Source organism: Tyto alba, unplaced genomic scaffold (assembly GCF_018691265.1).
Source record: "Tyto alba isolate M040663 unplaced genomic scaffold, T.alba_DEE_v4.0 Super-Scaffold_2, whole genome shotgun sequence".
NCBI classification, from domain to species: Eukaryota; Metazoa; Chordata; class Aves; order Strigiformes; family Tytonidae; genus Tyto; species Tyto alba.
Genome location: NW_024881282.1, coordinates 66,581,951 through 66,604,026, shown reverse-complemented (window position 1 = coordinate 66,604,026; position 22,076 = coordinate 66,581,951). Strand labels below are relative to the sequence as shown.

At 37.3% G+C, this 22,076-nt stretch overlaps 1 protein-coding gene across 7 annotated transcripts in view; it reads left to right on the top strand.

The window, feature by feature from the left end:
* Positions 1-10,809, top strand: part of POT1 (protection of telomeres 1) — an 86,272-nt gene extending 75,463 nt beyond the window's left edge. For all 7 annotated transcript variants that reach the window (XM_042792900.1, XM_042792902.1, XM_042792899.1 and 4 more), the window contains 4 exons: positions 2,583-2,677; positions 4,275-4,366; positions 7,764-7,869; positions 8,891-10,809. In XM_042792900.1, coding sequence (XP_042648834.1) covers positions 2,583-2,677; positions 4,275-4,366; positions 7,764-7,869; positions 8,891-9,006 — 409 coding nt within the window. In that variant the 3' untranslated portion in view covers positions 9,007-10,809. The remainder of the gene's footprint in view (positions 1-2,582; positions 2,678-4,274; positions 4,367-7,763; positions 7,870-8,890) is intronic.
* Positions 10,810-22,076: the final 11,267 nt, after the last annotated feature.

Sequence of the window (22,076 nt, the reverse complement as noted above, 5' to 3'; positions counted from 1 at the left end):
ATCAGCTGTACTGAGACCAGGGATGAAATGCCGTACTACTACCTCATATCAAAGGACTCAACTGCAGCTGGACGTTATCTTACTCTATAAATCTTATGCCCTTAATTACACAGCACTCCAGGTTCAGTCTTGCCTGTGGTATGTGGGTAGATAAACTACAGAGACAGAAATGAACGTGTAAGTCTCTTTAGGCTGCAAAATGCCTAAATGTTCCTCTTCTAGTCCAGATCTTCCATTTGCTAGTCTTACCCGTTAGTCTAAATTAAACCAGTTTAAAACTGTATGCTGTTTTTTTTGGTACACGGCTAATACTTAGAGACCCAGAAAATAATTTCAGGCTGTCAATCCAGGTCTCATTATCTCTTCCATTCCTAGTGTTGGGAAGCCTTGGGTTTTGGAAGAAATAAGGGATTTTGGACAGCCGTCCTTCACCATTTGCCGTTTATTGAGATCCACAACACTGCAAAGTGTCTTACCTATTTGTGGATGTTAGTCACTGTAGAGGCAACTTAAACTCGTTCCTGAATTCCACATGTCCAAGGCTGTGGAATACAGCAGACACATCTAGATCTGGTATCTGTGCTGTGCCATGCAATACCGTGTTCCTGCTCGGTGGGAGCCAGCAGCAGTGCGTTCCCCAGCACTGCACAGCAGCATGCAGTTACTGAGCTCAGAAATACCAATCTACTTCATGCAAGCTGTTGAGTCCACCCTCTCAGCAGTCCTCATAAGTTCAAGCAGAGTGCTGTGTTGCACTGCTTCAGTCCTGTAGGCAGTAAAAAAAACTTCTGTGCAGCAATATTGCATGTTTCATAAGAACCCGAAAGTTTCCCATAAGAGCCTGTTAAAATTAATACAGATAATTATTTCTCTTTGTCATATATTGTTTTGACCTTTTCAGGTATGGCTGTCCACAGCTTTTTTAAATAAAGCCAATATATGGGTATTCCTACTGGGACTGGATCTTCACCAGTACAAAGTATTTCCCCTTGCACTTTCATAATCCGTATATTTCCCCAGCTGCACACAACTCACCTTTAGACCTTGTTCTCTGTTTAAATGGCTGTATTGTAAAAACCAGTGCGCTGTAAGATATTCCATGATTGCTTGTAGGATATTTAGGAAGGAACTTCACAAGGATGTTGCCATTTCAGAGCTTTGTTCCATGTACTACTTTTATGAGTAGCGCATACTTAGCAAAGTCAAAAAAAGATTCTGTATAGTGGAATGAAAAGCAGTGATATTTTTGCTGTAGGAATGAGCTTGAATACATGTATAAGTATTTATATGTGTGTGCATGTGCATGTATATTCATAAATATATACACATATAAAAATAAACACACAGACACACACTTGCATATAAAAAACAAAATTCACTGCAAAGTTCCTTTATTGGAATTCAGGTGTTTTATTTAAAGGAAAAGAACTTAATCAAGCTTGGCTTTGTATCACTTGAGCAGAACTGGTGCTCTTGACTTTTATGACATGTTTTGCATGTAATTCTAAAAGATAATAAATGCCTATTTTATGTTCTATCTTTAATATACTATCGCAGAAGCTTAATTTGGAAAAAATAGTTCTGTAATTTTATTCCTTGAGTCAAGTGAGAACAACTTTGAAAATGATTCTTCCATATTTTCGTCCACTTGCAGCATTTGCTTACTATGTCATGTGTAAAAGTTATAATTAATAAAAGAGACTGTTCTAATAACTCATAGTTAAAATTTTTTAATATAAGTAAAGCAAAATTTCTGCTCTAACCCTATTGTGGTTTTAGAGTGTGCTAGAAGTTCAGATTCATTCCTGCTTTTACAAAGTGAGATGTTTGTATTGCTAAACAACACAGTAGTGACAGATGTCACTGCTAAGCATATATTCATATGAATGTATGTTTAGCAGTGTAGTGATCTTAGATTCGAAGAACGGTTTTGGTTGGAAGGGACCTTAAAGATCATCCAGTTCCAACCCCCCTGCCATGGGCAGGGACACCTTCCCCTAGACCAGGTTGCTCAAAGCCCCGTCCAGCCTGGCCTTGAACCCTTCCAGGGAGGGGGCAGCCACAGCTGCTCTGGGCAGCCTGTGCCAGTGCCTCACCAACCTCATGATGAAGAATTTCTTCCTTCTGTTTGATCTAAATGGACCCTGTTTCACTTCAAAACATTGCCCCTTGTCCTGTCACTATGGGCCTTGGTAAAAGTGTCTCTCTGTCTTTCCTATAAACCCCCTTTTCATACATTGAAAGGGTGCAATAAGGTCTCCCCGGAGCCTTCTGTTCCCCAGACTGAACAAGCTCAAGCCTTGATGTACAGTTTTCCTCCTTTCTGTTATATTCACTGAGGTGGTCTTTTTCCAGACCAAAATGATTTAGTTCTTCTCGGGGACAATTCAGAAACAGCATTAAGGGTTTTGATCTGTTCTAAAGTTTGTCTGGTAAAATAATTATTTTAAATAGCAATAGAAACAGTTTTGCATTCTCACGGAGTAAGGAAATCAGATTTTTTTTTTTTAATCTGTGCAGAAAGCTTCTAGTATAAATAAACCAGTGTTTGGTTAGTCTCAGTATCTTGTTTTACATTCTAGGTGTAAACAGTGTTCAACTCCAAAGCCTATCAAGAATCTGAGTTCCATTGCAGCAGAACAACGACCAACATGGGAACCAACTGAAATAGCACAAGGTAACTGACATAATATTTTCATCAAATACTCTTGTGCCTTGATTCTGACATGTCTATATGAAATAGTTTGGTTTCTGTGTTGCAGTTTTGTAAAGAAAGCATGTAATTTATGGTTATGCCTGAGTATAAAGCTCTAAAATTTATTAATCTGTTACCAGTTGAAATAACATACTTACTTTTGAAACCATTACAGTATGAATTAAAGTGTCTTATATGTTGAATAGTTTATAGTCACTAGTAACACCTATCTTATGTGATGAATTTTTGGTTGCAGATGTCATTTCTAAACTGTGCACATGCTTGCAGCCTTAGAAGTTAGTTTTGCTTTTCCTTTTAAAGATACAGTTTTCCTGACCCGAACTAAAGTCTTCTAAAAAACTAAATCTTATTTAATGACTAGTACAAATTAGACTTTTATATTCTGTAAGCCTTAATCAATCCTAAGCATATTCCAGAGACTCTGCAAGAAATAATATTCAAATTAAAGGAATACTACCATAGCATAAATGTGTGTTCCATGCACTGTGTATTCCTTGTGCTACTTTATGTAGTCAGCATGTTCAAATGCTGAAGTTAAAATGGAGCTTAAAACGTCACAACCCATTAAAGAACATTTTCATATTTATCCATTTGTGTTCTAATATATTAAGTGGGAATATCTAGCAGTATCTAAGCTTGGTAAAGACTTTACGAAAGAAAAAAAAACCTCTTCAAGCAATGCATTAGTTCTCTCAAATAAACTGTCATAATTGTATTTTATTAAATAAATGTAAAGTAATATATAACTGGCAGTGTTACAGCACCTGCAATTGACATTTAATTCTCAAAATGAAAACAATATTCATTAAATGCTTTCTGTCATTTAAACTATTTTACTTATATTATTCTTTTATCATCTGTATTTTTTCAAACTAAATGTAACCTGCAAGTATATGAGATCAGTTGAATTTAAAATGACTAACCAGTAAGTAGATGCACCCATAAAAGACTGATGCAAAGTTGCAGTAACTTTGTATGTTTAAGATATTTTATGTTCGCAGTGTAACAGTTACCACTGTCAGTGAGAGAATGACTATAGTCATTTACATATGCTGGAATATTTTCAGAACTGCCAGCAAAATTTTTCTCAATAAGACTTTGTGTGGTAGCTTTTACTATACCATATGAAACAACTTTTTTTCCTCAGAAGATATGTTTTCAGGTGGAATGCTATGTTATTATCACTGAACTAAGAGCAACTCCTTTAATCTTCCATGGATTAAAGAACAGGAGTAGGAGGATCCTACCAAGGTAGGATCTAAGATCTAAGCAAATATTACAATTTATTTTACTAGGATGAGAGTAAGTACTTAAAAATCTTTCTGCATTTTTATAGACTCATCTATTAAAGTGTTTCTAGGGAAATTGCAATGCACTCACAAAATACAGACCACATTTTCCTATTCAGAGCCTCTGGTTTTTGTCCTGTCAATTCATGATTCTAATGACAGTATTCAAACTCAGTTACTATTAAAGAAGGGATGTTGTCAACTTGAGTTGTTATGGTTTATCTTGCATATTCACTCTAAGAAACAGTTCATTTTTTTTTTTTCTTCAGTTTTAGGTATTGAGCTGCTCCAGTATGTTTTTGTTATGAAGTTTACACTTATCGATGGAACGGGAGCACTAAATGCATATCTTTTTGATTATGTAAGTAATTCTAGGTAAAGGTAGACTCTAAGATCATGTGCGTTTTGATTTTGTTTGTTTTTAAAATAGCAAATGTATGTGCAGAAATGTTCATTCTATGTTACCTGCAGTGTTTTGTGGAGGCAGTTACAAGTGCTGCATTGTTATTAATACTCTCCATCACTGAGGATGCACAGAATGTAATTTTTAGTAATTTTTCAATAAAATATCAGAGTATAGAATACCAAAGCATAGAGACAAAACTGACGTTTGTAGATAGATTATTTGGTATTTCCCTAGACTTTTATACATTTACGTGGCTGAATTTCTCTTTTATTGGCAATGTTAAATTATGCAGCCTGAATATTGTGTGAATGGTGGGAGTGTTTCAGGATTTGTGCAGGTAATTTCTGGATTTGTTCAAAACCTCATTACCTCTTTTTTAAACTCTCAGTATAATCTATCCATTCACTAATTCTTTATTTTTGTTTCATATGACCACAAGGTAGAAGAAGCCTTTCCTTCCCCTTAATCTAGGCAGGACTCCACTGTAGCTATACAGATATTTGTCTTTGATTTCAGAAGCAGTTTATTGAACTGCTCTGCTAGCCTGAGAATTAACCTGTCTTCAGGTTTCTCTGAAGCAACTTTCGACCATTCCTGCTACCGGAGTCACTGAAAAATGGATGGTTTTCCTATCTCTACACAATGTATCATGATTTTACCTTCTGAAGGCTAAAAAAACACCATTCATTAGATCTTCTTCCATATCAGAGTTCTTTGAAAACTCTGACCATCCTCACTGTTGTTCCTCTAGATTCTTTCCAGGTGGCCCCCATGTTCCTTGAAGTGCTAAAACAGTCCTCTAGCACAAGGCATTGCCAGATAATGCTTCTATATGTATAAACCAGGATGGTAATCACTTAATTTTTTGCTTACTGGTTCATGATATAGTTCCCTCATGTCTGAGTAGATCCTCAGCTTTAAGAAATTATTCCTCATTCTTTGTTTGAGCAGATGATTTAGCTTGCTTAAAAGCAGTACTTTATACATGTATCTGGTAGAAAGTGTGTGGGGGGGATTGGGGTTTTTCTGTCGTACTAGCTCTTCAGTTTGTCCAGAATTAATTCTAATTCTTTACTCCTGTATACTTGCGCTCCCCCCAGCTTAGTTTTGTCTATAAACATAGTGGGCCTATTTGCTGTTAAATAGAGCATGTCACTAATGAAAATGCTTAAAATCACCAGATTTAGGACAATCCCCTGCAGAATTCATTTTGGACATCTCCCATTTTGACAGTAATCTACCAAATGCTCTTCAGGATTTTTTTTTTATTTCTTTTCTTTTTACTCGAATTCATAAGCTTTATTATTAGATTAGCAGTTTGATGCTCGAAGATGGCTGAGTAAGAATTTTTTTCTGATGCTGAAGGTCGAGGATTTCTGACTGGCAAGAGCTGGTCATTGCTTCCTACCTCTCCAGTTCAGGGCTGAAGATGAATTGTATTCATCTAGCATCCTCCTTAGTGAATTTACTCCTTTACATGTATTTACGTGTGCAGTAGAAATATCTGTTGCTATGTATTTCGTGTTTTTTTTCCTTTTGTTTTACCTTTTGGGTTTTTTGTTTATTTTGTGTTGTACACACACATGCGCACACCTGTTTTAGTTGATACCCTAAATTTGGAGATGGTATGTCAATAATTTTCAAAAGAGAAAATAATTACAAAGTGAGAAGAATTTAGTGAAGAAGAGAATTATAATCTAAAATAGATTAGTATTACATTGTACCTTTTGTCCTCCTATATGTGTATTTGTGTGTATTCTTATTCCAGCAGTTCATAGCTGGGAATATCAGGATCTCACAATACACATTTGGAGCAATCTGTCTACCCAAGTGGAAAATAGTCACTGTAGTGGCACTTCAGAGTTATAACTTTGTCCAAAATGGGACAGAGAAACAATTTAGTTGGATTTTTTTTACTACAGTGCTGCTATTTAATGTATATATGTATCTGCATATTTTCCACCATTGTACTAAGTGAATTTCAGTGGGACTTTGAAGGGAATACTCTTCCTTGTTAAATTATAAGACTGTAAGTAAAAATAGTATTGGAAAAAATGTATGTTTTCTTAAAATACACAGTGTATTAGCAGCAAAGGTGATCAAAGACTGCAATCCCCATTTCAGCTAGTCATCTTTTCCTTTTACTTTCCTGTTTCCTTTTTATATTGAGAAACTAAACTGCAAAAGGAAGGTGGAGGAAAAGTTTTTAAACCATCTCTTGATGCAGGATTCCAAAAATCTCTACTTCATAGTAGCTCGGATTTTTGTCAGATACTGCTCAGTACTACAGCTTAGCTGCAGGAAAAAAAAAGAAAAAAAAAAAAAAAAAAACCAAACAAAACAAAAAAAAATTTCTTCTGAAGTGCAGGCTGCTAGCATTTCTGCTGGTGGTACTTCAAAGACAAGCCAATACCTTCCAAGCCTGAACTCGTGTCCTTCAGCACCACCTGGGAAGGAACGGGGCTACTTTGAAGTGCAGCTTTACACTTGTTTCCAGTTGCACTTCTGTAGGAACGCTCTCAGTGTAGTTACGTGTGTCAATTTTGCTGCTGGATTATCCACTAACTTCTGATCACTTTCATTACACATATACAAAAATTATACAAAGCCTGATTATTCTGTATTTGTATCTTTTAATAAAAAGGAGAAATTGCCATCAAAAACCTTAGCTCACTTTGAAAAGGTATAAGATGATGAGCCTTTAGAAATACAAAATAAGGTAACAAACTTGGAAAGAATAAAATGGACGTTTTGTCAGTCATGTTTACTGTATATGGTTTAAAGTACACAGAAGAGGTTTATTTAACATTTCAGTGTTCCATTCTTTTACTCCTCCATTCAGAAATGTATCTCACAGTATAAACCTTTCCCCATAGTTTCTAAAACTGAAAAAATGAAACTCAAACTAAGGGAGTTCCACTTGTATGAAGCCAGGCTGCAGTGGCCCCTAGTTTTCAAGTGTCTTTGTTGCTCTCAAAATGTTCTGCTCACTGCAGTGAGGGACTGCTGAGGAGGACTGACCATCCCCTCCAGCCATAACACTGTCTGGTTTTGGAGGTGTATGAGGAATATCTGTTGGTTGTGTATACAGACCTACATGTGTGCTGTCCAGGTGGCTGTAGTCTCTGAATACTCAGGGGTACTGAAATACAGACCACTAGTTTCTTCAGACAGTTGTGGTTTTTTTTTTTCCTGTATCTGAACAGTTTTAGAAGTAATATTATTCTTCCTTTGTGTTACTTGTCTGGCTAATTTTACATTCCTTAAATGATAAAAGAATATGCAGTCAGGGTTCTGGCTAATGATTCCTTACCCCTTTTCCAACACCTCATACTTTTCTGTTCTCTTCCAGGAAAAGTTTTTCCAAATTCCTGCCTCTGAAATCTTAACTAATAATTTTCTTCAGCAAAAGATGCAAATGACCATGAATACACTCTGTCCTCCTGGAAGAAAATTAGGTCAGTTTGCCATTATTTTAAAAGGGGAATGGGAAGGGAAAGGGTCTTTCAGTCTGCTATTGCATATGCAAAGTCTTGGAATTCAACTTATGCATGGGCAAAACTCATAACAGAGAAATGCAGGAGAGGTCCAATTAATTTGTTTTGATACTTTTCTTGAATAGTAGAACTCCCTTTTGAGAAAGAAAAGTAATGGTTCAGTAAATTCTCATGTAGCATGCAGTGATGTGTGAATACAGTCATGTCTGTGCAGGCACTAATGTGCCATTTATATTCATGTGGAAGTTAACCAGAACACTCTTGTACTGAATGTCACAGCACATTAGGGAAAAATGAAAGGGAATTCAGTGTATGGTGCATGCTTTGGGTGAGATTCTACTTTTGGATGCACATGCTGATTTAGAGCATCGCTTGCTAGAGGAAACATCCATGGAAATTGAACAAAAACTTAATCCAAATCCAGTCACAGAGGATTTTGTGCAGTGTTTCTGTTGTGGCAGAACGTAGCTCTGCCTAAACTACACATGTCTAAGGCAGCTGTATGTCTGCTGCAGCTCCAACCTCCAGGGTGTGCTCCCTGTAAGTACATGGCTGTCAGTAACCATTACAACCACGCTGGAGTTTTTACCGTACTTTAAAAAGACTGTCCCTATTTTAAAGGGTGTAAAGGATGTTCCCTTTGAGACCCATGAAGTTGTGTCATTGAGACACATGGAGATGAGTTTTTATTATTGGAAAGTCTTTATATGTGCTATACTGTGGCACAACTGCTACTACAAAGTGGTTTGGGTGGTGCCGGGACAGGGAGGGCAACACTCGGAAGACTGTGATTGAACATCGTTTCAGATGGTGTGGGAAATTTTAAGATACAAATTGGAATTTCAAAATTAATGATTGATTTTTATTCCTATTAACTGTTATATACATTTAGGTATCCTAATTAAGATCCTGCTCAAGTTGCATTTCTCTCCTATAGAAGTTAGAAATTAGTATTAAACAATAATTTGGGTTTTGTTTGTAGATGACTTGCCATGGCTGGAATGCTTCATCAAGTCTTACAATGTCGGAGATGCGATGAAACGTCAAGTTTATTACCAAATTTTTGACACTACAGTTGCTGAAGATGTTGTATACTGATGTCTCGCTAACAGGAAGTAACCCAGTAAGAATCCAATTTTGCAGGTTTTTGGGATCAGAGACTGTATTGAAAAAAAAAAAAAGTCTTTGTTCCTTTCTTAGGTCTTCGGCCTGTATGTATGAAGTTTTAGTTTGTGTATCAATGCGAATGGAAATTATGCTTTGATGTATTTACTACTTTTCTGGCATACAGCCTTATGATCAGAGTGCAAATGGAAATGTTAAGCTTTTCACTGGAGGCTGCTTGGCTCAGGCTGATGGACACAATCTGGTATCTGTCATTCAAAAAGGCAGTGATGAGGCTACTCAAAACTGGTGAGTTTTACTCAGGAAAATGTAGTCAGAATGATACTGCTTTGTTCATTTCTGTGTTAAAATAAATGATGTCAGCACAAATAGGGAAAAAGCAGCTCTTCAGTAAACTTCCTCTCAGACTATTTTGTGCAAGCATATGCTACCGTTCTCGGCCACTTTGACAGAGAGGTTGCTTTTAGAGATTTATTTGATTTTGCACTGATATGTACATTTAGGCAGAACTCTTCCTGTTAATCATACTAAGGTAACTGCTGTCTGTAGCAGTTACTATAGATTTTGATGGAGTTATGAATGTGACCATGCAATGATTATCACAAAAATGAAAGCCAATCCATGAAAGTAAGGTAGTGTAAAATTATAAAATGAATATTGACATCCACTAGATTGTAGCAATTTTTAAGGTACCAAAGTTGTTATCATACTTATTATCTGGGTCTGTTTTTCTAAAGGCTCTCACGTATCTGGTTAAATTTACTGTCAGGTTACACTGCCCGGATCTGATGTTTCTGTTTTACATAATCAGATTGTATGACTAAATTTAGAGATACAGAACTGATCTAGTGATACCATGGCTTGAAAATAGTGCTGGGCTAGAAAAATTACTCAGTGGCTTTACTTTGCATTTAGAAGTCCGTAGGACAAATTCAGGACATGTTTCTCCAAAAATAATCAGTATAAAAATTCCTGTCGAATCAAATGCTTTCCATCAGAGCAAAATTAGGTAATATTTACAACAGCTGTTTTTTTAAGGAAGTTCAGAAGCAAGGTGGAATACCTGTACATAGATTACTATTTTGATAGTAGATGACATTTTAGTTTTGATTTTTCAGGGCTGCTTAGTAGATTATGCAATTTGTCTTTTAAATTTCATCTAAATATCATCTGACAATTTTCTAGTACTCCAAAAAATTATACTGGGTTCATGTGCCATAAGCCAGGAGATTATGTTCTTTATTGATTGGTGTATAGGGGGAACCAATATTAAAAGTCGTTAGCGGAAATTTCCTTTAAAAAGGAGGAAAAAAAATCAACTTTGAAACTGAACAAGCAGTTTACTAAAGAACAGTACTGGCTTATGAAATCTTTCCAGAATCTGTGAATAAACACATAAGCAAAAAATAGTTATAACAAGTTATTAAATGGCTATCATAAAACTTCAGACAATGACCATATCCAAATTATTTCAGAAGTTATGGGTTAAATTGAAGGCAGTATTATTTACCTTTCTTGTATATAGCGTATGAAAACACTGGAATAAAATGTTTTTATTTTTAGATTTTTCTTAACAACTCAGTGATACTGCACATTTTTTCTAAATAAGTCTTTGTAAAGTAATGGATAAGAATGCGTTTCAAACGTCAGCATAAACCAAATCAATTTCAACCCATCCCTCATCTGAGGTCCGTGCCGGAAAACTGCGCATACATCACTTGATTTTTCTGCTGTTGAATATTGTATTCAAATGTTTAATAAAGATTTTTCCCAATATTGAGTGTTTGTTGTATTTGACTTTTAGTTCCTAGTTCACGAGACTGTGAAAACTTTCAGCTTTCATCCAAGAAAATACTCCAAATGAATGTTTGTAGAGTTTGTTTGATTGAAACATACTTGTTTCATTTTCTTTCTAAATATAATTCATTGAAATAATCAGTAATAAAAAAAATACGTATTTGGCAATACTACAAATCAGCGGTTAGAAAAGAATCAGTGCAGAGACACTGAAAATGTTTGTGTCTCATTGGTAGCCTTTATGTGGAGCAATGGAAGTCACTGAGATGGGACTCGCACTTTAATTGCTTATCCTGGTCAGTGCAGAGGCCTGTGAGTAGCTGACTGATGAATGGAAGTCTTGAGATTGCCGTGTCCAGAACTTACAGCACTGAGGGACTCCAGTTTCTGAAAGCTGAGCATCTCGGGCAGCAATGACCTCTAGCCATTACTAGCAACCTCCTTAGCAGAAACAAAAGTCACATTTCCCTTGGTCAGTTTCTTAACCAGGTACTCGATTTAAGTTTCTAAAGCATTAATAAAAGGCCAGATGTCTGTTTTAATGGTTTAAAAAATTTACTGAAATAGATCATAATATATTCAAAGACAGTCAAAAGCTGAAACAACAGTGGATCTGGTTAACATTGGTGCACTCCGAACCGGTGAAAACTGCAAGCATGTCCTCCAGGTATCTCATCTTCCTCCATCCACTACATCCCAGCATACAGGGTAACTGCATCAAAACATCAGCTTCTTACTAGAAATGTGGGCTAAGTGGCAAATATGCTTGGAATGTGAAGTGTATAATGCACGGCAACATCACCACAGACAAGGGCAAAGAACAGCCAGTTGTAAAGGAGAAGCTATGGGGAAAATAATAAAACTGTAAAAAGAACTATGAAGGAACATGAACCCATCTCCCCCCTTCAGTTACACAGGTGAGTGCACAAAAGTAGTAAAATTTTAATTAAAAAATAAGGAGAGTTTTCAGGGGAAGATAAACAAATAAATAAATGTGGAAGTATTTTCAGGGATGCTTGTGTGGGCTCCTTGAAGTTCTTGTTTTAAGGAGGTTTAAAAATGTAAGATTGAAAATCTCTCTAAAGTCAGTTGAATTTAAGCTCTTGAATGCTTCACGCTCTCTTGAAACTCCAATTGGAAAGACAGAATGTAAATGAAAAATACACTGCAGAAACAAGGAGACATTCCTTGTAGTTGACCTGCTGTTTAGTGCTGATTGAACTTTCTCGTTGTTCTTTGCTGTGGTGGCATCCAGAGATTTACAGACAAGACTGAAATAAAAGCTTTGCTTAATACCAATCCTTTGGCTACTGAGCAGCAGGAAGTGGGATTTCAGAAGAGACAGCAGAGCCCACAGGCTAACCAGCTGAGGTTTGCCACAGAGGATGACTTCATTGTTAACAGGAGTGAGTTCTTAGGTCTCAATAGAGTTTTACATCAGAAGAATTTATTCACATTAAGTCACTTTTGGCCAAAGCCATTGCATTAATATGTGGAACTGGCAGGAACTGGGGCACTGCAATAAGGGGCAAGGCCAAATATTGAAAAGGAGTTGCGAAAAATTTAAGCAAATACATATGTTCACAGTCGTTAGATGGAATGAGAGCACTGCAGAAAATATTCCCCAGTGGACAGAAAAAATTTCAAATAAGAATTTATTTCAAATATGCTTTATTCCAAGTGTATTGAACAATGGCTATTAAGAATTGGAAACAAGAAAATTCATCAGAAGATGGAGAGAGAAGGAACAGTTTCAGAGAACAGTAGCAATGGCAAGCAGCAGTAGTGTTGAGCCCTTATGAGACAGTTTGCTGCAGGTCCTGTTCACAGCATTTCCTATACGCTAAATTCCCAGTAAGAACTATGGTTTGCAGAAACAACCCTCTGATGAAGGATTACCAAACTGAAGTGCTTGAAAAATGAAGAGCAAATTATGCTATAATTAATGAGTTTGTATTTATGATAAAGCCATGGGTGGCTTTCACCCCAGAAGAGTGCTACTATGTGATTTTCTCTGTTTTCTGCTGCAACTCCAATACATGCATACAGAAGCACCTCCATAAAACTGCTGCAATGTTATCATTTGTCTGCATAAACTGAGCAAATTGGAAGTCTAGGAGTAAGTCTGCATTAGTAGATACTTTAATTTGCAGGTAAAATAGGGAAACATGCTTAATGTGGAAATATGCACCGGCCAGAAAAAGATTATTGTTTTTTTGTCTCATAACAATTCTATTACATGCAAAGCTTTGAGCATAAATCTGTTCTGTATCTTCTCCTGTGTGTGTACAGCCTGTAGACTACCACTGTTAAAATACAGTTTTGTGAAGTACAGGCTACACCTTTATAATTGAGTCTGTATTTAACTGTAATTCTGAAGACTGGATATCAGGTAGCTCTGATTTCTGGAGCAAGTAAGTCCTCTGCGAGTCCTGCAGTACTGTCCAACAAGACTATGACTTCTGGTTTTTTTAAGTTTTGTCATAGGCTCATTCATTTGGCTGGCCAAGTGTCCACTTAGGTAAAATCCAAAGACAAAACCTATCCAGTATTTCATAAGGCAATGGCTATTATCTGGGAAGTCCAGTCCATTTATTCAGCAATTATCTTTCACAGCCACTTGAGATACAAAGAGCTTTGTGAATCCGAACAAGAAGCTTCAAGGCATACAAGTAAATTCATATATTCGTTCAGCACAGATGAATGAAGCAAGCAGTCAAGTGAAACTACTCCTCGGTATCTGAAGAAATTGCTCATATCTGGAGCAAACAATAACATCTCTGATTGAAAAATGTGTTACATATAATGCTATTTGGGAAGTAAGATTTTTACTTGTTTGCTTTTCTGGGTTTTGTTTTGTTTGTTTTTTTTTTTTACCACCATCAGCATAGTGATAGAGGAGCATTTCAGTTCACTCTGGTCATACTTCAATCTTAGCTGAGAACATTCAAACATAGAATAGGAATGAAAAAGTAAATTGTGACACAACAAGCTGAAAAGGAACAAGGATTAGTTAGAAAAATTGCCTTTGGACAATACAATAGCAGCCATATTTCACTGTAATTTACTTAGAAGAGTAAGACTTCAGCCTAAGCAATCACATTATCTTGTTAGAAGTGCTTCTGAAGTATTTGCTATTTGATCTCCACGGACAGAAAACATCTGACTAATGCCCATTATTTTTAAGCCGGTCAAGCCAAGGGACCCCAGCCAGAGCTGGGAATCGTGTGTTATGCCCCTCGCAGACAGGCATGTCTATGGACACAGTCCTTGTTGTAGACTGTGCGTGTTTATGATCAAATGCAACAAACAGATGACTGAGGGGGATGTGAAAGGAAGGATATCAGGATAACAGTATAATTAACAAACTTGCAGAGCAGCTACAGGCCAGGTCATCGTGACCGTGTTCCCAGAAGGGGAGTCATTCCACATCCACCGAGTACAAGAGATTTAGTTTCCTTTCTTACCTTTGCTACAGGCCAAGGTTTCAAGTACTGCTCACCTCTCACTTGAGAAGGTAACTAGGTTTTCAAAAGCACCTTTTTCGAGAGCTGTTCGGCTTGTCTGTTGAAAAGCTGCCAAGGGTTTTGCCCAATGACTTTGTTAGAAGCTTTCATTCAGAGCTCTGAAACACTAGTGAATGATTCCTTTCCTAAGGAAACGGGCTCAAAGCAACAGGTCATTGTGCACAAAGTATGAAATAGACCTTTCCTCTGTGTTAAAAATATAGCAGAAAAACTATTATATATGGAGAAAAAAAACAAGTCTGATCATCACTTAATACTTCTAAAAGAACTAGAAAAAATTCCTACCTACTGGGACTATACACCTGAGTCTTGATATTGTGCATAATGCTGTGCAGGTGTGAAAAGTAGCTAAAAACTGGATCTTTACAACTTCATGATCATTTTTTGTGCACGTCCAAGCGAGACAGGAATCTATTTTTGAATGTTTGCCCAAAGCATTCAGTGCTGGGTTTCATTTTCATGCAAGTTAAATACCTTTTTATGGCAGCGGTATTAGAATTTGAGTTGAGATTGGCATGGCTCTTCTTTGAATGCTGATGAGTGATCACTGTCTTTAACATTTTATCGTTGGAATATATGGAGATGAGCCCTCTTGTTGCTTCCTTAAACTCAATAAGCCTTATTCATGCCTTGTGTAATTATGGCAGTTTCAATGCAGTTGCACTACAGATAGGTTGGACCACTCGTGTGAATCAGATTCCGCAATGTATGGCTCTTCCTATATAATAGAATGAAGACATAAATGTATTGCACTTTATAGCAAAGATTTGCTGTGGGCTTCAGCTCCAGCTGATTCCTAATTACACATTTAGCCTTAAAAACAAAACTTTATGTGAACACACAGAAAAGCTTTCATGATTATGATTGCTAATCTTGTTAGAGTGGCACAGTTACCAAAAATAACATGGGAAAGTATAGTTATTATACCAGTACAGGCAAATAACTTTGAAATCTATTTCATTGGCAAAAGGCTTGATCTCAATTCTTTCCAATATCGAAAGCAATTAGTATATCTCAAACCCTCTAGTTTATTATATGTTGGTTTGGTACACAGAAGAGAATTCCTCTAACAGATTTATTCCTTTAACAGATAAGCTATCCATTACATTCTGCCTTTTTGAGAAAAAGGATCTTGTGTGTATATATTTGACATGTTTAGTGCTCCTGCAGAAATTAATTTAAAATTGCTTCATCTGTAACAAAGAATGTGGATGGAATTGGTGCACCTGCATGCAAGAGAAGCTGACAAGCCTGGCTTGATACCAAGCTCTGTGGAGCTGCCCCTGTGTCTGATGTACCTGACTGCATTCTGAAATGCTGTCCTACCCTGAGAACTGATTTTGTGGAAGTGTAGCAATCACTTCCCAGTCTGGGAAGGACAGCATGGGTTCAGGGATCCCACACTGATCATGATTAGTTGATTCTTAATGTTAGCTGGTAGGTCCTCCAATTTTTGCCCGGGTTCTGTGAATCCAGATTGCTGCTTTGCTTGCAGGCACCACCACTGATATCCTGAAATAACACCACTGGATCTTGAAAACAATTGCTGCCCTTCCTGGCATCTCCATGGAAGGCCCTGTGCGTCAGCAGGCTTTGCATAGACACAATTCTTTCTGAAGATGCAACTTCATAAATCACTTACACCAGCAAGTCCATGTTGCCACCAAAAAGATGACTCCTGAATTTGTCTCTGGTCACAAGTTCCCAAGCCTTCCTTCGTGCTGGTAGTAGCAGGTTTGCATGATCTGGCTCATCAGCTCCCTGATGCAGCTCAAAACTAATCTTTGCAGGGAGAGAGAAAAGGAGGGAAAAGATGTAGAAACGATCTATGTAGAATCAAGGAGCAACCATCAATTTTGGCAGCATTACTCTCTTAGGACTTAAGCAATGAAGAAACCTGTGAAATTGTGTCCAGCCAGGGGCCGTTGTAGGAGAAATAGTACTAATGGGTGGCTCTCCAGACCTCCTGGAACCCAGAGTTGGGTTTGGCTATGCTCTTTCATGTTTTCAAATTAAAATATCTGTATTTTCCTCCAGAGCAACTTAAAACATTTTTCACGTCACAAGTTTTAGCCGTGTCTGAACTGCAAAGTCCTCACAAGTTTTCTTTTAGTACATTGATAGGGAAATAAATGTACCTACTGCCTAACAGAGACGGATGACTTCTGAACATGGGGAAGCACAGATGAGGTGAGTTTTAGTCCAGTTTACAGCCAGTTAAAAAAAAAAAAAAAAAAAAAAAAAGTTCCAGTGGCTTCAAAACTCATATGGCAAAGCCCTTACTCAAAGAGTGCCTTTCACTATTTTCTGACAACACGCAGACACATTTAAGAATTAGAGGGTGGAGCAGCGCTTTCCAGGTAGCCCTATGTTCCTGCAGTGATAGAGAAATGGACAGAAGAAATGTTGCTGTGGGTTGTTGACCCAACGCAAATATGAGCTGTGATGTGGCAAAAGTAGGCTAAAAATTGCGTAGTAAAATGGCAAATACCAACTAACTCTAAACACAAATCTACTGCAGAAACTCATCCCATTCAAACCCTTCTGCTGGAACACAGACAATGCTCAGCTGGAGGCTTGCCATCTGTGTGGCCACACCAGATGCTGAAGAGCCTTATTTTTCAGGATCTATTGCTCTAGGGCTACATCAGCATGTGGATGGCTCTGGGCCTCCAGGGCTCTGAGGTTATCTGCTTCCCATCGAGTCTAGAAATCAAGAGATCCTTGACCTGAGATGAACGTCTGAAGGATAGGCTTCTCCTTAGCAGGAAGTCATCCATCCACAGCATCGGCATTAGGGTTTACTTCAGCATTTCTTTTTCATCACCATTTTGGAATTATCAGCACATCTGAAAAGCTTAATTTACTTATAATAAATAGATACTTGCATAGGATACGGTAGAAAATCAGATTTTAAAAGGCCATCTAGTCCTTCTCCCAGCCTCAGGCAGGACTAGCTATACCTAGACCTTTCCTACAAGGGTTTTTGCTTTGGCCACCTGCAGATGACCTTACTGCCCATGGCAAGGTCAAGAAAAGGACTTGAACAATGAATACTGTGAAGTTAAGTTATGCATGTATACGTTGATGTGGGGGGCACAGCATCTGTACAGCTTAAGACTATACCACTGCATAGCCAGGATGGCCTAGATCTAATCAACACAACTTCACATTTCTGTTGGGAAAGACTGGGTTAGCCACAATGCATATGTGGCCATGAAATCTGCAACATGGATGTAAGTTTGTAGTGGAGATAATCCATTCTGAATTTCATGTAAGTAGTAAGTACTAAGCAATAATTAGCTAATTTAAAATCTCAGGAGGATGAGGGAAACAAGGAAAAGTGAAGGACATATTATAAAAACTGAAGTGCTGAAAAACATTTTAATAATTGGCGAATATTGCATGTCTTGTTCTTAATACTCCAGGAGGTACTTATATATAGATCTCATTAACATGGTCTAAAACTTGGCATATTATAAGAAATTATTTACAGAGAAGAAGCAGCCTTAATATCTCTCCCAGTCTGTCACTAACAAAAAAAAAAGCTGACTCACTAAACAAAGATCTTGGTTGGGGAGCTTTCCCATCTATCTAACCAACAGCATTCACGATTACCTCACATTTAAATCATCTGACACATTCTTTGTGAGACCAGAACTACATGTTTGGAAGTGAAAATGAGAAAAATATGTTTGTTAACAATTTGCTGATTTCAGACCAAACAATGAAAATTTGTCACTTATCATAAAAAAAAAAAAAAAAAAAAAAAACAAAAAAAAAACAGATTGAAGTGGATATTTTGGGGAAGTAGCAAAAAGCAGAAATATGAGGAGGTAAAATCTTACCAGCCATTTGTATTTACTGTGTCAAACATTCAGTCAAGTTAGTAATAAGCACACAGGTCATTAAACAGCTTAATTGAATTTGAGTGACATCTGCTTTTGAACAATTAGATGTCACAGCATATTTTCATAAAGAAGGAATTAACTTAATTTCCCTCTTCTCTCACTGAAAGTTTATTAAGTAGTTCAGCCATTAAAGTGCTTATTTATTAGTGAAGCCCAGATGGCCAACCACTGTTAAGTGTGAAGAATAGCTGAGCCATTCAGACTTTAATTAAGTGATTGTAAATTAGAGGAACATCACTCACTCAAAGCATAGAGGCTGAAATGACATTTTTCTACCATTATAATTCCATAACGATTTTTGGGGAGAAGAAAAATAAAATTTAAACATGACTCGTTCAGAAAGTAAAGGTAACCACAACATAAGAAAAATAAGTGACATCCCTGGTGTTAAACTTGTACCGAAGCTCTGTCACTGCTCCTGTTGAACTTGCATTCCCTGAATACTCTTTCTTAAGTGCATTTGCAAGGTGCTATCACCCCTGCACTTCACATGCCCTCAATGGGAACCAAGGGTACTCAGAAGCTGAAAGATATCAGAAGTCTGTCCTACATATTTAATTATAAATCTGTCTTGTTGCCTCACACTGAAAGGAAATTAACATGTAATAGCCATGTACAATTTTTTTCTAAATGTAAGTAGTGGCTAAGGAGTGCAACACAGGGTGAGACAGGTGTCCATCTTCTCTAATTCAACTGGTTCATTTAACACGTGCCAGCTCCTGTGGGGCTGTTTTCTTGGGTGAACATGGAGACCCACAGACCTCCTAGGCCCCCTCTTAGCAGTTTTTCTGTTCCAAAATACATTCTTTACAGAGGATGGAGAAAGGAGTTATGATTTAGATTATAGTGGATTTGACTTTCCTGATGACCCATAACTACCCCTCTGGACAGTCCTCTGCCTGCTGGTGGAAAAGACATCCAAAGACCAAGTTTATTAACAAAGGATCATGGCAAATCTAAGCCCTTTATAAATACAGATTTATGGTTCCCATGAGATGTGGTTTTCAGCAGCAAGGTTTTTCTGTAGCTCAACTTCTGTTTTTATTTCTTCTTTCTAAGCTGATTACTCAGGCAACACTATCACAGCTTAAATAACAAAAGCAATTCTTTTTCGGTGTTCAAAGTTTCCCAGTAAGTTCACCTCTCAGAAGCACAAGAAGAGTTTTCATAACAAAACATAATTCTAAATCAAGATGGGAACTGTTGCAACCCAGGCATTCAATACTGCTACTTAAATAACTGCAGATACTAATTAGACCCACTGCCCAGGCTAGTGCTCAAACCCTAAAAATCAATTCAAGCTCAATGTTGCACATAACTCTTCCTAGTATAAAGACTGTGAAAAATCTATAACATGTTTCATTTTTCCTTTATAGATTTAAGGACTTTCTGGATGTTGCCATCAACAAAGCAACTAGAAGACAACAACTGTTAGTTGAATGCAGTCATGACATAAGCCCACCAGTCCTTCTATCCCCCTTAGTCTATGCAGTGCCACAGGGAATTATTTTTCAGTCAACACACCAGAGGTAACATAATTCTTAAATTCACCCTGCTCTTTTTTCTTTTAACTTTTTCAGTTCCAGAGGACACAAGCAATGAAGACGGCTTCAGAGCCAAGGTTGGTGTTACCCCACTACAACACACCACCGGACTGCAGGAGACACTAGATGAATTTAGCCATTTAGGCCATCTGTTGAAACTCAATATTTTGCTCTTGTGAATTAAAAAAGCCACTGGTCACACCATCATTCTAGCATGAAATGAGAGGTGAATTTCACACTGGATGCATTAAGGATGAGAAAAGCAAATGGATCAAGGACAAAAATGCCTGATAAACTGGTAAATTATGCAGTCGATACATTGCTGATGCTGCTGAAATCAATAGGTGTGTTTTGCTTTCAATTTCAAGGGCTGGATTTCACCAATAGCTTGCATGTGCTTAACTCCCAATGAGATTTATGCCCACAGTTAATTGCTTAGCAGTTCCTACATCCAGGCTATTCTTGACTAATTAGAAATATGAACTCTCTGGCACAGCACATCCCTAAACCACTAAGGCACTTCAAAGGACATTATTCATCAGCACTGTTCCTTATACTCTTCCTCAGTTTTTGTCAGATGGGAGAGACAGAGCTATATCTTATCCGATTTTTACAGTTAATTGACTTGAATTTGTCTTGCAATTACATCTGGAAGAAAACTGAAAGTCTGTTTACAATTCCCCCTGTAACTTTGTGATGAGCGTACTAATTGTTCTTTTAGCTCACATTGCTTACAATCATAGAATTACAAAATATCTCAAGTTGGAAGGGACCCATAAGAGGATCATCAAGTCCAACTCCCTGTTCTTCACAGGACTACCTAAAACTAAACCATATGACTAAGTGCATTGTCCAGACGCTCTTTGAACTCTGGCAGGCTTGGTGCTCTGACCACTTCCCGGGTGAGCCTGTTCCAGTGACCAATAACCGTCCCAGTGAAGAACCCTGTCCTGATATCTAAAATTAATTTCCCCTGATGCAGTTTCATTTCATTTTCTTGTGCCCTATCGCTGGTTCCCAGAGAGAGGAGATCAGCACCTCCCCTCCAGTGCCCCCTTTGAGGGCAATGGAGACTGCAATGAGGTCAACCTTCAGCCTTCTCTTCGCCAAGCTCAACAAACCAAGTGACCTCGGCCGCTCCTTATAAGTCTCAGCATGTTCCATTATTGTTTACCATTGGGTCTTATAAAACAAATGAAGATAACATTCTTAATGGGATATTACTGTCTTTTTTTTTTTTTTTTTTTTAACAGGGCTATAATATATTTATTCAACAGTTAATAAACTGAATGGGCATCCAACTATTCAATCTTCTTAAAAATCCTTCCTTTGTGTTATAAAATTGCTTTGGCTTCTTGTATGAATAACTACTCTAACCATTTTTTTTTGCTAAAGGGATATCTTTGAAAGATCAGATATGCAGCATTGCAAGCTATATATATATATATGTATGTATATATATATATTTCTTTATTTATATGCTGTCATCCACTATGGGCCAGTGTGTCATTTGAAAGAAACTGGGACAATAATCAATCTCATTAGGGTTACGACCTTTATTGCAGACAACAAATTAGACTCCAGAAATATGATGTGCAAAATAGACTTCAGAAATATGATGCACCAAATTAGTACCAAAACCACTAAAAACTAATTGTAGGTTTTAAATGTGTGCTGGATGAAAAAAATAATAGAAACAAATAAAAGTGCATCAAGAATTCCATGTTATTAATTCTGGCAGGTTTACTTCTCTTATTCCAGTAATAATTTGATAATAACTGTGATCTGATCTTAATTCCTATTGCATCTTTGTCATCGTGGAAGATTCATCGGGAAACAAAGGGAAGTCAGAGAATGTCACAAGCCAGCAGTGGCAGGTGGAGACCTGAGGTGCTTTATATCCTGCACCCTGCCTAGTAGCCAGTTCTCATGGAAGTGAGAATAGCGGTGAAACCTGTTAGCTCATCACCATCTTTTTATTGTTCATAAAATAGTCAGTACGTAGACAAATAGTCAGTCTGCCAACTTCTCCATAAGTGTGTATGTTTTACCAATTGCAAGAGTGAGAATTTCACAAGGACTCTTGTGCCTTATGTCATGGTCAAAACCAAGAAGCTTAGCAGTGTGCTTTTGCTCTAAACATGCCTTGGTATCTTGCAGCTCAGATTCTGGAAAATGATTGATATTCATATCTGACAGACAGTTTTAATGGCTTCTTATTAAAATAGCATATGTCTGGATCTACTTTTTTAGTACTAGTGGGT